The sequence below is a fragment of the Channa argus genome, chromosome 3 (genome assembly GCF_033026475.1).
Source record: "Channa argus isolate prfri chromosome 3, Channa argus male v1.0, whole genome shotgun sequence".
In the NCBI taxonomy this organism is placed as follows: domain Eukaryota; kingdom Metazoa; phylum Chordata; class Actinopteri; order Anabantiformes; family Channidae; genus Channa; species Channa argus.
Window position 1 is genome coordinate 766020 of NC_090199.1, and position 15417 is coordinate 781436.

Here is a 15417-nt window from a genome sequence, read left to right on the forward strand (position 1 = left end):
TGGAGACTAATGGCTTCCTCTGTGGTGACCTGCCATGTAAACCCGGTCTGTTCAAGGTTTTGACTTTAGTTGGCTCATGAGTAGAGATGTTAACCAACTAAAACAATTCCTTCCTCTCCTTAGCTGTTACCCTTCACGGCTGGGTACCCACTGCTATGCAGAGTAGCCACAGTAGCAAATCATCTCCGTTTACAGATAATATGTGTAAGTGTTGAGTGATGAACACTGTACAGCACAGTGACACTGTTTAACTCTTTTTTTAGTCACTGTATTTCTAAAACGCATCTCCATTGTTGTTTCATTGACTGGACTCCAGCTTTGCTAACACCTGGCTCCGGGTGATGTTTAGTGACATCAGAAACCTCGTGTCATCACTTTGTTTGTTTGATGTGTGTGACATGAGACACTCATGAATTTATTTGATCAGCTTAGAGATATTGTGTGTTTTGAATATTTGTGATGGGTCAGCACGTTGTTAGAGTGACTAGCGCCGCTGTCTCACAGCTAGAAGGTTGCGGGTTCAAAACCCAGGCCACCTGCAGCCTTTCTGCGTGGAGTTTGTATGTTCTCCCTGCGCTTGTGTGGGTTCACTTTAATTTCCTCTCACTGTCCAAAGAAATGCATGTTAGGTTCATTGGTGACTCTAAATTGCCTGTAGGTGTGAATGGAAGTGTGAATGTTGTCTGACTGTGTGTGTCTCTGTTATGGCCCTGAGACAGACGGCATCAGTCCACCTGCTGGTCCCACGCTTATGACCACGATCCCTATAAAACCCAAATCTTTGTCAACTTACTGATTTAAAATAAAGCAGTTTAGGAAGAGAAAACTCTCATTTATGTGCAATTTCCAATTTTGCGCATTGAAATTCAAATAAATAAACAACCCCATGAAGTTTTTTCACAAGTATTTTATATAATTGATGTTTTCTAAACATTTTATAAATCATTTTAATGAGACAACTAGTAAAGAAATCTGAGTTTGTCAGTTTGTTTTCTGGTCTCTGTGTAACATTTATACCAGTCAGGGATCACACACACACACACACACACACACACAAACTTCAATAGTTTCTCTCTCACTGAGGCTTTTGATCAAAGAAACCAGTAAAGATAGACCAGTATGACCAGTCTGCCACACAGCAGTCAATGATTCCATGAGGTACAAATGTGCAGACACATTACATAAAAAAAAATACGCCACAGTGGAAGATTTAGTCCAAGCTTTTGTTCACTGTCCATTTCTGGAATATTCAGAACTGGGAACAATCTTGCTGGTTTATCTCTTCAGTTTACTGGGAGGAGAAATATAGCAGCTCCCAGACCAGTGACCACGCCACAACCCTGAGCTGCTGACACGATGCCAAACATTTACCTTAAAGGACCAGTTCATAAAGCTGATCTTTAAACAGCAGACACAGAAACATCTCCCTCCTGCTGGAACTGTTCCTCCTCTTCCCACCGAATGCAACCTGCACTGTGATACGGTAACAAAATCCGTCTGAGGAGAGTTTTCTCCTTAGAACCAAACCCCTTTCAACCAAGTGGGAATTTTATCCACAAAGACTTTTAATTTAGAAGATACACACTAGATTTTATTGACACAAATCTATTACGTAATCTAGACTGGGGCTCTAATAAACTTCTGACATTTTGAAATTTGTTCCCCATCACTTCTGATACATGTGCATTAAAAATGGATTTTTCAGTTGAGAACAGGAGGAATCATTAGAGCAAGAAAAACCTGTGGACACACAACAAAAAGATTAGAATTTGACTTCTCCAAAAGTAAATTCTGAGAATCAAATCCGAAGCCTCTCACCCCCTCTGAGCTGGAATCAGCTCTGACCCCCCACAACCCTTAATAGGTTAAGTGTTTGTAGTTGAAACTTAATTTCTTTTGAAACGTAACTTTACACTTTAGTGACTATTTTTATAATGTGTTTAAAAATTCCATTTGTTCCCAGAATCATGTTTGTTTTATTAATGTGGCACTAAAATCAGCCATAGACTCCTGACATTTGTTTTAATGTATATTTCAAATGTTGCAAAACTGTTGTTTAACACCACGAGGGACTGTGTTCAACTTACAGTAAATTACAATAAATAATAATTTAAAAAAAAACATAGGTAAAGTTATGGCACCAGTTTTATTTTTTCTGAAACAACTTGTTGAACCACATTTGGCAGCGTGTCAGCTGCTGTTCTATAAAAGCCAAAGGGTCACAAGACGTCTCCTTTTCCCTGCTGTTCAACATTTCATATCGGTTTCATATCATTTTCCTGCTACCAAATAGCAGAAAAAATGACTAGAATAACTTAAAAATGTGGCCAATTTCACTTGTGTTGTCGTGTACAGGATGGTGTTCACACCATCTATGCTGGTACATGAAAATGTCATTTGCAAAGGCTGCAGATGATATAAACCCTAATAAAAACAGCAAAGAAAGAAGATTATGACCCTTTTGGTTTTCTATACAGTTTTCAAACAACATTCATCCCAACTCACACAACACTGAAAAATAAGAATACTTTGAAGCCTTTATACACAAATGTGTAAAAATATAAAGTACCTGTGTGTGTATGTACTTTGAGATATATATATATATATATATATATATATAATTTATAGAAACGGTGTGGTCTCTGACACCTGGAAGATTTTTAATCTCCAACGTCACAAAAGACAAAATACCATCAGTTGAGAAAGTTGCTCCTTCTGGAAACTGGACACAAGACGAATGAGGACAAACAGCACGTAGAGACCACAGAAGCTCTGTCTTCCCACCTCCCCCCATGAGTCCTAGTCCTGCCGCACCTTAGCCCACAGCTTTGTGTTTCCCGCCGCAGCAGTGGCAGGCCACGCCGCAGCGATAGCAGGCCCTGAGGGGGGCGTAGCAGCACATGCAGGGGGCGAGCAGCGACAGCCCCACCAGCGCCGTCCAGCGCAGGCAGAAGCGCTCATCGCTGGTATCACAGGAGCAGGGGTCAGAGAAGTCCCCCTCCGGGTCTGACATACAGTGATACAACAGGCTGTCCGCGCACCACATGAAGCTGACCCGCCTGATGCAGGTCTGGATGGGGTCTGGGGCTTCCTGGCAGCGTCCGCGCCTGTTGTCCTCATTGCTAAACATGTCCTGACAATACACGCAGCGTGAACGCTCTCCGTTCTCCTTCCGTCGTTTGCCTTTAGGCCGCAGAGCTCGTGGCTGCACCGTCACCACCGCCCTGTGGCCCCCACCGACCTCCACACACCCTGCTTTCCCGTCGCAGCCTCTCTGCGCGTCGCAGCTCAGCGGGTACGGGTACGTGTAGTCGTGTTTGGGGGACTCACTCTTGGTGAAGTGCACATAGGCGTCGGGGTTCTCGGGCTGCGTGAGTTTTTCCCGTGTGGAGTTGGCGTGGCGATAGTCCTCGTAGCCCGTGAGCCAGGTTCGTTCCCGGGGGTTGATGCGAACAATCTCCTCCTCCTCCAACTGGAAACTGACGTGACGAGGAAACATGTGCACTGCCTGCGGGGACACGGAGACATTTGGTTTTCCCGCTGTCGACAGTAGCCTCAAATTATTTAATGACAACCAAATTGTGTGTGTGTAAAAAAAAAAAAAAAAATATATATATATATATATATATATATATATATATATATATGCCATGCACGCACAAAATAAACTGGTGCAATCTATGCACTGTGCACTCAAAGTTCACATAACCTATAGTTATGTTTAACTGATCTCACCTGGTCCAGAAAGCAGTGGTCAGAGGGTTGGTGCTGGTCGTAGAAATGTCCCAGGATGCAGTGGTGCCGACGGGGCTCACAGAAGCTAGATGGGGCCAGCGTGTGCACCCTCTGAGATGAGTTTGACGAGCTGTCGGTGGCGGTCTGCAGGGACAAGAGAAAGGTGTAAACGTGCAGGTAGGTTAAAGAGTTGATTATTTGCTCAGGCCACGCCCCATCAGTGATGTCACTGCAGCTGTTCTGACTGAATTTACCTGCATGAACCAAAGGAGATGTTAGTGGAAGATTCCAGTCCTGCACAGGTGGAAATAAAGGGATGGGTAATGGAAAATCAGTGTTGGTGTTTAGAGGTTTCTTCTTTTTGTAGCATCATGTCAAGATGACCTGCTAGTTTGTCGTCTACAGTTGAGATAAAACATTTGTGAATAAACTAATAGTTGAAATCGGTTAGTGGTGGAGATCACATCCTGTTAGTTCCTCCTTAAACCCACCAGCAGCTAAAGAAGTAAATGGTCTAATTAGTAAATGCTCAGCACTTATATGGGCCATCACTTTCATCTGGATCACACAAGAAGAAGCTTCACATTTCTGGGTCATTTACTCAATGATGAGCAGATATTTTTCTGGAGTTTACATTCGTGATTGTTTTTAGTGTCACTGGCTCAGTTGGTAGAGTGGACACCTACCAACCGTAGGTCGTGGGTTCGCGCCCCGCTCCTACCGACTACATGTCGCAGTGTCTCTGGGCCCATCCCTAGCCGTGCAGTGCCAGTCACAAGCCCGGTAGATATTGGGGATGGTTGCGTCATTAGGGGCATATGGCGTTAAAACAAAAAGAAAAAACTGCGCCAAATCAACATGCAGACAAATGACTTGCTGTGGTGTTTGCATTTAACAGGGCCAGGGTTCCAAAACGTGAACTGAACCTATGTGGCGGAAATCATACAATATGTCGCAAGAATTTACCAAGGATCTCCACCTCTCAGAGACTTTCTCTGGACCCAACCTGAAACACCACAGTCCAAAATGTATCTCTGTTTGGGGTCAGCATGTCCCCCCCGCTCTCCAAACTGCTCAGCCAACCAGCAGGTTATTTTTAGCTGACCAACGAGAACAAAGTGGACTCAAAGTGATGATGGCCCTGAAATAGACATCCATCCATTTATGATCTCTACATTATCTGTAACCACTTATCATGTTCCGGGTCTCTGGGGGCTAGAGTCTATCCCAGCTGTCACTGGGCGAGAGGTGGTTATCACCCCAGACAGGTCTCCAATCCATCATAGGGCCAAGACAGAGACACACACAGACAGACATTCTCTCTCACATTTACAACTATGCAACTTTAGATTCAACAATTAACCTAACATACGTGTCTTTGGACTATGGGAGGAAACCTGAGTACCCAGAGGAAGCCCACGCAAGCACGGGGAGAACATGCAGCATGAAGAGCAAATTCAGGTAAATTAGATCAATTAGTAGACTTTAATGTGGGAATTCTACTCATAGAACTGATTTATCCAGATACAGGAGCAGTAGCCATGAAATCATCTTAATGTTTGTGTAATTGCAGTGTGTAAAGAGCATTACTGATGACCGATCTGCAAGATGTCACGTTTTCCGTGCATCTGTGTCATCTTTACTGTTACAGAGCATTAGTGAATCAATCAAAGTTATTTAAAAGAGGTATTTTGGTCACTTATAACATATTACTGATAATAACCCAGCCTCCTTTGAGCCAACTAGCACTGAACTACTCTGAATGGCTCTTAGACTTATGGTTCCTAAAAAACAGCTTCAGGATTTTTTGTATCGAGCCTCAAAACCTTAAAGAGACACATTTCCGGTTTCAGTCCAGATGTCCTCGGTTATTCAGGGGAGGAAATGCTGCATCATGCAGGGAGGGTTTTATTTGTTCCTCACAAATGTTGATTCACATCCTCATTGTCCTAAGTGCCTCGGAGTCATGCTCTTTTCAAGAAGCTTTGTGGAAAACACTCATTTTCCTCTTCCTCCTCATGGAGCCAGACTTCATGCATTGGACCTGCAGACAGGAACGATATGCAGCCACGTTCCTCCAGTCGACCTGGCTTTTCTCCAAACGAAGCAGCTACGTAAACAGGCAGTTTGGGGATGGATTACTGACAGGTCCAGCACTGCATGGACATCCTGTGGAAATCATACACCCTTTTCTTTGAAGACAGAAGGACTCGACTGAACGGGGAAGCAGAGAGCAGCATAGAGGTGGGGGAAACTTACCAGATGCTCTTCATACACCAGATGCATGTAAGGTTTACAAGAAAACTTCAAAGGGAAAGTTACATTTTTAGTTTAAATCCTACATAAGTCAATCTGGTTGTAATGGAAAGGGACTAGAGGAATGATGAGTCACTGGAATGAAGAAGGCGGGAGTTGAAGCTGGAAAAATGTTGCTCCACACACAGTTTGATAAATATCCTCCAAATTAAACCAACCTGACAGTTTACCACAGTGGTGTAGGAGAAATGTTTACTGCTCTCAGATACTGAAAGAATCCCGTAAGAGTTTCTCACCGTGAAGACGTCATCGTCTCCAAGCTCTGCTTCATTCTGCAGCGTTGACGAAGATGTGGTCGAACCTGGAGGACAGAGAGGGAGATAAGTTCAACTCTTTCGCTGCAGTTCCTGCAGACTTGGTTGGAGCAGTGTTCAAGTCCATGCTCACTAGTTTCTAAATCAGGTTTATATCTATTTGGGACTGAGGAGACAGAACCGTCAAAAGCTGTTACCACACCTCAGATTATTCTCTCCTTTTCAGCAGCATCAACTGTAGTAAATAACTGTGAGAGCTTCTCTACAAAGATTCAAGAACACAAATTACTTGAAGAACACGTCAGAGATATTTTTACTTCAAGTTACTACAGGAGATATGTTCGGCGTAGCACCCTGCAGTGGGTGTGTACCTTCTGTCAGGGCCTCGAGAGCTTTCCTCACCCCGCGGTCAAAAGCTCGGGCATCAGCCGGACTCTGGAAGGTCAAACCACACTTTTTGTTGTCCACCTTCCAGTGGTGGAACGTTGGCGTGGCCTTGGTATAAACCAGATCCTTCTTTAAGAAACACTCCAGAATCACCTGGAATAAAATAAAACCCAAAATGATGCACCACAGTGATTATTACTGACACACTGAGCACTGTGACAGCAGACACTTAAACAGACTCAAGTGAAAACTGTTGCAAAGACAAAATGACTCCAATGGAGCCAACATGAAGACTAAAGACACAGCTGGTGGCGGTCGCACCTGTTTGTCTTTGAGCCGCTCTCCGTGAATCAGAAAAGTGTTGCGCCCCAGCAGTTGGGCCGGCAGCAGCCTGCACACACCCACTCTGCTCAGGCAGCCGTCCTGTGCCAACCAGCCACCGCTCGAATCATCTCTGGTCATCACCACCGCTTTGACTCGCACAATGTAGCTGTCACTGCAACAGAAACACAGAGAAATAGGACCACGAGAAACTGTAGGGTTCCAGAACGCCAAGTCTGGTAAAGATAACAGTTCCGGTTCTAGCCAGGTTAGCAATCGGTTTATAATTGCACTACGCAGTATTTGGTTCATATAGCGTGCACGTGCGTCCACAGATTTAGACTGTACTGTGTGTAAAACGGTTACTCAGTAAATAGAGCAGTTGTCCAGGAACCACAGGGTCAGTGGTTTGACTCCCCCAGTGTCTGCTACTTACAAGTATGTCAGTCTGGATAAAGGCATCTGCTAAATGACTAACTGTAACTGTAAAACATAGTGCACACAAAGTGCTACTTAACAGCACATCACTGCAGTTTTGACAGCTGTTGCTGCCTGGAGCAGCCATCTTGGATTTTAAGATAGGGGTTGGTGACGCTCCTGCAACTTTACAAGTCAGGAATCTTATTTCAAAGATCCCAGTTTCTCACTTCACAGTTGAAATGGAATGCACCACATGGCCCACACTGCCCTGACATTTAGCAGCCACAACCAATCCGTGTTGACCACTGCCCGATGAGTGTATTGTACTTCTTGAACAGCACAGTAACAAATTAGTCTCAGACCCGATGATGTTTGAGTCTTTCACTTTCAAGTGAACACAAACACACACACACATACCAAAACAAACCCTGTCCACCACCTCGTCTGAGGTGCAAGGAGACTAAACCTTCTCACAAATGCTTACAGAGCATGAAGCACAGCAGCAGGAAGACAAAATACAAACAAATTATTTAAAATCAAAGTTGGGATTAACATGATGCTGCCTGGTCTTGTAGTCTTGCCTTTTGTTCTCCAGCATCATTCGTACATCCGGTTTCCACAGTCACAGGAACAAATGAAACTGAGCTGCTGCACAACGCCACATCCTAACGGGCCAGGGAGAGTCTGGAACGCTACCTGCCTCGCCACACACACACACACACACACACACACACACACACACACACACACACACACATTGCTTCCCTGCACTGTGTGATTCAGCCTGCCTGTCAAACAGATGGCGTGTGTGTGTGTGTGTGTAGCATGAGTCATCACTGCATTTGCTGGCAGTGTGCGGCGACACATTTATCTGTACTGGTATCTCTGTTAGGACCCTCATTGACAAAATGCCTTTCCTGGCCCCAGACCCTAACCTTAACCTCACGGGTCTAACCCGAACCCTTAAACAGCCCTTTCAAGGAATCAAGACGGTTCAGAAATGTCTTCACAATGTTGATGAACTGTTGAAACTGTTGTACATTACATACTGCCCAGTCCACTGTGTAACCCACAGTGCATCACTTTGTTGATCCGATACTTTCTGCCCGTTGTTTCACCTTCACACTGACTTACAGTTTGAGAGAACATCTTCCAGGTCATTGGTGAGGTTCTTGAACATTAACCATGACCTGGATGACTGGGAATCTCCACGGACATGTAAGCAGCTATGTACTTTGGTATGAGCCCCCTTCAGAAAGCACTTACATTAGAACCTGAGATGGAGACAACAGCAAGTTACCCAACTGTTTGCATCTGCCCACTGAGCCAAAGGGCCCAGTACCAGCCACTAATGAGACAGCAAGACAGGTTAATTTCACAATCAGTGCATCAGTTCTCCAGAAACTGAGGTCACTTTTATCAAGTGCATCCCAGGACATATCATTTCAGCACTGTCATTGTGCACAATGCACATCCTGTAATACCAAGAAAGGCAAATTAAGTCAAACATGTCATGACAGGACTTCTATCTCATTTTTCAAGACTAATCTACAAGAGTCAGTTTGGGCTTTTTTATACATGAAGTTTGTTGGTTGTAACTGAGATGCAGCCTTGCGTACGCAGCAGGACACTGATCAGAATCATTCCTAATCACTTTATCAAGTGCTGCTTGTATGAAACACAAAGGATGATGTTAAGCAGAAACAGGAGCCTCGTTGGCTTAATGATGAGTCAACCAATTTTTCTTCACGCTGATGAGAGCAGCTGCCGTGAGACTTGCTCACCTGACCCATCGGGACTGTTCAGTATCTTGTCCAAAGTAAGTTCAACACATAGCCAGGAGGGACGGGAGTGAAATGCTCTTTTATCCAAAGCTCTTTCCAATGTTGCTTCTCAGTCACCCATTCACACACACTCACACACTGATGGCAGTGGCTGCCATGTAAGGTGCTCGCCTGATCCACCAGGAGCAACTTGGGGTTCAGTGTCTTGCCCAAGGACACTTCAACACATAGTCGGGACACACTGTCAAACCACTGACCCTTTGGTATGTGGACAACTGCTTCACATACTGAGCTGTAGCTGGTTGGGGTTTTATGTAGAAACATTTCCTCTATCAATCAGGAAACATGAAAACTTAGCAAATAGAGCTATTTCAAAACAAAGGATGAAAATTCCTGCATTTCTTTTTTAATTGCAATTTATACTGGAGAAACAAAATGCAATGTCAGATTTTTCCAATGTGGTGCCACCATGGTTTAGACATCTTGTCTCTGCTGGTTACAGTAAGTCCTCTGTCCCACACACAGGCTGTATCAATGACTAACAGTATCAGATCAGAGCTGCGTCTGAGAATCCAGGAAAAACCTTCCAGTTATTCAGTTATTCTGACACTTAACCCACCACGCCCCCCCACCCTGTAGAACCTGATGTATATTATACATGTGTATGACCAGTGTTCCTGGACTTTGGTTTGCTCTCTGCTGAGCGTCTTGTTGACTCCTGGGTGATGTTTGTTTTAATGCTGTGAGCAGCAGTGAAGTCAATGTGCAGCCGTGCTGACTCGACCCTACAGGAAATGCATCTTTCATTAGCCGGGTCATATTCTCATTCAGACTCGGACGGTGCAGTTCACGTCAAACAGCTTCTCATAGTCTGTTTTTTTGCCTAAATGTTGGTGCAGTGATGAGTGACTGGTGGAGACATGTCCATGACTGGGTGAGATGTTAAGTAATCAGAGGTCAGAAGGTCCCTTTCCTGTCACTTTTTATTCAAATTTCAAATATTTGTTTTAACATGGAGTAAAATAAATATTTGAACTCTAACGACTATTTTGGGTCCAGTTAAGAACGTTCTCAAAAATGGTAAAGGTGCAGCTTATATAGCAGCTTTCATTCATCTGTTAGACTCGTAGATGACCTGTTTCAGATGGAGGTGGATAATTCTGCGGTTGGGTTGAGATTCTGTCCACGGAGACACGCCTGCCCGGCACTGGGCCTTTGTGACGGCTACTTTCATGTAATCGGGATGTTGTAAAATGAGAATTTTTTTTTTATTATTTTTAAAAATACTACATGAAAAAAACAACAGTGACTGGACCTTTACACTGAAGATTAGAATTTGTATCCATCAAACACTTTATGATTTGTGTCAACTTTCAGCACAGACCACAGCGTATCTCAGTTTGACCAGCTGTCACTTCTGGATTCATTCAGTCGACAGGTGTGTCCCTGTCTTTACTCACTGTAACAACTGGTTGTGTGACTTACGTTTGACTCCACATTTTGAACACATTTTCAAAACGTGTTGTTTTCAAATTGCCCCCCGTCCTCCTGCTGCAGTCAGACAACAGAGAGAATAAACCAGGCTCTAAAGCTTTGGAAGAAATCTGGAAACCGTGACCCCAGTGGAAATGAACAGAGACCTGTTACTCGTCTGGTGCAGTTTGACCCAGTGTTTCACAGGTGGAGTCTTTCATCAGTCTGAGTCAGGTGTTTACCTGCAGGGGTGTGTGCACAAGAACAGGTGTCCTGCTTCTTCAGGTTTCCTGCTCCTGTCCACAGTCTTACTGAGAGTTTGGCCACAAATACTAAGGGTTTCTAATATTTAAGTATTTTTGTCACAAATGCACAAGTAAATATCTGTTTCCCCGAATCTTCCCTCATTCATCATCTCTACAGATTAACAATGTTTCCTAATGACTGACATTTTTATCTGTACTATCTAAGTACCAGTATTTACCAAAATACCATTTCTTCTCTAATGTCCAGTTCTGAGCAGTTTAAAGAATAGTAGCCTACAGGTAGGACAGTAGTAGTATTAATAGTATCAGATGTCATAAAGTGGTGGAGCCGGTTGTAGAGTGTATTACTAATAGTATTAGCAGCTACGTACTAGTATAATCAGTAGCAGTGGCACTTACAGGTGTGTACAATAGTAGTAGTTACAGTGGTAGTTGTGGCACTAAAAATACTGTAGTAGTAATATCTGCAGTGGCACTTCAAGTAATACTATTGCTACTACTAATAGTAGTAGCAGTTGTTATATCTTATAGTGTGACAAAAATTTCTGTAGTAGTACTAATATCAGTGGCATTGACGGAACTGTAGTGGCAGTTGCTGTGGTAGTAGTACTGGCACTAGAAGTGTACTAGTAGCTGTAAGCGCATTAGCACTAGTGTAGTGGTAATAGTGGCAGTAGTACCACTGTACCAGTTGTATAAGTATAGTACATGTATGCTTGTATTGCACTTAAGTACATTTTATGTACCTATACTTCAAATCTAACACAGTGTTACAGGTTAAAGTACCCAACAAAGTAAAGTAAATCAGTGGGATCTACCTCAACTGAAAATATTCATCCATAACCATAAGTACTTTTACCCTTTAGTACATTTTGACTTTTTGTAGTGTTACTGAATTTAGGTATTTAAATACTTAAGACTCTGTCTCACTGTTACTACAGTAAAGTACAAGTAGAAACCAGTTGTTTATTGGTACTTTTTCCAGTTCCTGTTTAAACTGCAGGCTGGAGGCATTGATAGTACTAACAGCAGTACTGTAATATCAGTGTGTACTGAACATCGTGGCCTCAGTACAAGTTTCTCTACAAACTGAAGCTGAGGAATGAAGACGGTTTGTCTGAAGCTGTGGACAAGAGCAGCTCCTGACGATGACTCACAACCTGCAGCAGCTTCTGGACCAGCTGGACCTCAGAGTTGGAAAACAGAGAACCTGTCACCTTCTCCCCGATGTGACGATCACATCTGCACATGTGTTTCTCCACCCAGACCTCAACGGGCCTCCTGAAGACAGAGGAGGATGAGGGCCCGTGCACCCCCTCATCACTGAGGCCACAACAACAGCCCAGCACCAAACCGTGTCCATGTGATCAAAGCTTAGACCTCAGCGGCCGCGCGTCAGTTTGCCTCTGGTCATAAGAACCACCGTGATTAATGATGAGGTGTGTTATAATTATGGGGTTCGGTGTGTGTGTGTGTGTGTGTGTGGAGGCGGGGGGGGGTACTCACTCGTCTGGGCGCGTGTCCTCGTTCATTTTCTGTCGTTTCACCTCCGGTAATAATCAGCTCCCGCCGCGGCTGCACAGTGCGGTGTCTTCATGTTTCCGCGCCGTGCAGCGGCAGACGCGGCAGCAGTGGCGGCGGCTCCGGTTCTCTGCCGCTCTCCGCCCGGTGTGGTAATCGGGGTTCTGGGTCTTTCTATAATCGGATCCCCGTCTCTCTTCCTCCTCCTCACTCCTCAATCTGTGGAGCGCATCCAAAGAGGCGCGTTCGCTCTGCTCCGCCGCCTCCTCCTGCGCCTCCTACGCTGTGTCTTCCTCCTCCACCTCCTCCCCCGGCGGGCCGCGTTGGAATGCGGTGACCGAAAATGGTGCGCTGGTGTCGGTGAGGATGGCCCCGGACGAGCCCCATCTCCCGTTTACTCCATGTTGGATTCAGAGAGCGGAGCGAAGGAGGGGGGAGCGGAAGGAGTGACGTCAGACCCGAAGGACTGCAGAGTCACGTGCTGCTATAATAATAATAATAATAATAATAATAATAATCAGAAGAAGAATAGGGAAATTCTGTAGTATAAGTCATCTACAGGATACTACTAACATGAAGTATGCGTCATGTGTATTGGTAGCAGTTGTAGTAAAGAAGTAGTATTAAATATAACTGAAAAAAGTAGTAGTACTGATATTTAACCTAAAAACAGCAGTAGTAGACTGTTACCTCCTGATATGCTAATACTAGTAATAGTAGTAGTAGTAGTATAAACAGTTAGTAGTGGTAATAATAATCGTAGCTTTAGTAGTTTCAGATTAAGTTGTAGTAAAAGTTGTTTCAGCACTAACTAAGTAATACTAATACTAATACTTAACAGCTGAATTGGTGAAGCAGTAGTAGGAGTAGTTGCAGTACTGGCACTAATGAAGCTGTAGTAGGACTGCAGGACTAACTGTATCAGTTGTAGTAGCAGTAGTTTGTGCTGGAAACTACTTTAAATACAACAGTACTAAAGTAAACATGCTGTACACCAACTAAAACGAGGCATAAATGCTTTTACTCAGCAGCTGCTGACTGGCTCTTAAAACGGGCAAACAATGCAATGATTTCTATGGAGAATCAGCCTGTTACTCTGAGTTACTATTAAACTGTAGTACTATGATACGTCACTGTTTTACTGGCACCTAGTGGTCAGACGAAGCTACTGCAGCTACGTCCTCACATCTGCTCCACAGCTGGTTGAATATTTGAAGTGTATCTGGTACAGAGTACTTCACGGATGGTCTTCAGGAGGGGCTGCAGAGGTACTGACACGTTGTTCACTAGATTCGTCTCAACATCAGGACAAGTTCAGTCGTTTGACACATTGCAGACAAAGCTTCAAACCTACTTTATTAAAAGAACTAGTAGAAATTATCAGTGGAAATAGTATTAAGAGCATTAGTACTGATATGTAGCCTTTCAGAAGCAGCATTAGCCTACTGGTATGCTAGTAGTAGTAGTAATAGTAGTACTAGTAATAGAAGTTGTAATAAAAGTAGTAGAAGTAGTGATGTAGTAAAAATAGCTGTTATAATAATAATAATGATGATGATAATAAAAGAAATAGTTATAGTCACAGTACCAACAATATCAGTAGTACTTACAGTTGTAGTACTAAAAATTTCACTAATGCTACTTGCTACTCTACTGCGAGTTCTTGTAGTAGTAAAAATTGCGGTAGCGGCAGTGACGTTACTGTAGTAGTAGTAAGCAGTTGCAGTCAGACACTGCCACCTACTGGGCTGCTCGAAAAGTCCTCTGATGACTTCATGTTACCTGTGTGACGTGTTAACACCTGGTGACGGCTGATCCCTGATCAGTGCGGCTCAAAGGAAAACAATAGTGACAGCAGCCTGACGCTGACGTGGACCATGTGTATGTTGACGTCTGATTGGTTGATTGACTGGGGTAAATCCATCTTGTGGACTGTGTTGTGTCTGCTGTAAAAACCTCCTGATGAAGAGTGAAGCTCAGATTGTGCTGCAAAGTACGTTTTCACATTTACCACAGTCACAGCTGATGACGAGGAAAACGTAACCATTTCAAACGTTGAAGCAAAATGAAAGTTTAATATAGAAAATAATTGGAGTTGTGGAGAGCAGATGGGATCATGGGGCAGAAGAGACAGTTTCTAACTGGAAGTTTCAGAAACACTCACATCCTCTTTGGTTAAAAAAACTCGTTTGATAAAATGCCACCTGGAACTGAGTTGACCTGCTGCATTCAGGATCTCAGAGGGAATCTGTGGAAAAATTTCACCCATCACTTGCTTCTTTCAGAACAACAAACAAGATCCAAGTTGGCAAAGCACAAAATCTGCAAAGTACAAATACACTACAAGTTTTAACTCCAGTCACAACTTGTGAAGGAGGCCGGTGACAGGAACATCAAGAAACGGAGGAACATGTCAGCAGGCAAAGGGCTCTCGGAGTGAAGCTTTTGAAATGCTGCAATTTTAACATATTCCAGTTCAGTTATGGACTTTCACATGAGTCTCGGGTGAACTTTAAAGTACATGGGGACATTAGGGGACACTGTGGAAACCAGGATAACAGCCTGTTCCATGGTTCATGAATGCACTCAGATTTTTATAAAGACCAGGTAAAAATACCAAAATGCTTCTTTATATTTTACATTAAAATGACCTTCCTTCATAAAGCATCATCCTATCAGTTTGCAGCAGTTTAATAAACTTTATTATATAACTTTAATAAACAAAGCTCATCTGAAATCACAGAAATAAATCCACATTCATTATCTGCACAGAGAAACACGAGATGTTATTTTGCCTTCATGAAACCATAGTACAAACCCCTTTCGCAGGTTGTCCACAGTTTACAGGAGGAGAGGTACATGTAGTAAATGTACTTTAGGAACAAAAGTGCAGTATGTAAATGTATTCCACATGTCCTCGTAAATAAACTTTAAACACAA

General features: G+C 43.5%; 1 protein-coding gene across 4 annotated transcripts; it reads right to left on the reverse strand.

Moving 5' to 3' along the window:
• Positions 1-2127: 2127 nt before the first annotated feature.
• On the reverse strand, positions 2128-14157 carry spred2a (sprouty related EVH1 domain containing 2a). 4 transcript variants are annotated; one of them, XM_067498940.1, is made up of 8 exons: positions 14088-14129; positions 13626-13737; positions 12463-12961; positions 7014-7188; positions 6677-6845; positions 6288-6352; positions 3736-3879; positions 2128-3508 (listed from the first exon to the last, which is right to left on the reverse strand). In XM_067498940.1, the coding sequence occupies exons 3-8, from the start codon at positions 12486-12488 to the stop codon at positions 2816-2818; spliced, it is 1272 nt and encodes a 423-aa protein (XP_067355041.1). In that variant the 5' UTR covers positions 12489-12961; positions 13626-13737; positions 14088-14129; the 3' UTR covers positions 2128-2815. The 4 variants fall into 4 exon arrangements, with proteins under 4 accessions (XP_067355041.1, XP_067355043.1, XP_067355045.1 ...); XM_067498942.1 differs by lacking the exon at positions 13626-13737 and having other exon boundaries at positions 14088-14157; XM_067498944.1 differs by lacking the exon at positions 13626-13737 and having other exon boundaries at positions 12463-12958; positions 14088-14105.
• Positions 14158-15417: the final 1260 nt, after the last annotated feature.

Bases quoted from the DNA above. Each gene is read 5' to 3' on its own strand.
- spred2a (XM_067498942.1), bottom strand. From the start codon at position 12,488: ATGAACGAGGACACGCGCCCAGACGA. The intron at 7,189-12,462 runs GTGAGTACCCCC...TTTCTGTTGCAG, and splicing joins GAGGACACGCGCCCAGACGA to TGACAGCTACATTGTGCGAG. The intron at 3,509-3,735 runs GTGAGATCAGTT...GTGTCCCCGCAG, and splicing joins ACCACTGCTTTCTGGACCAG to GCAGTGCACATGTTTCCTCG.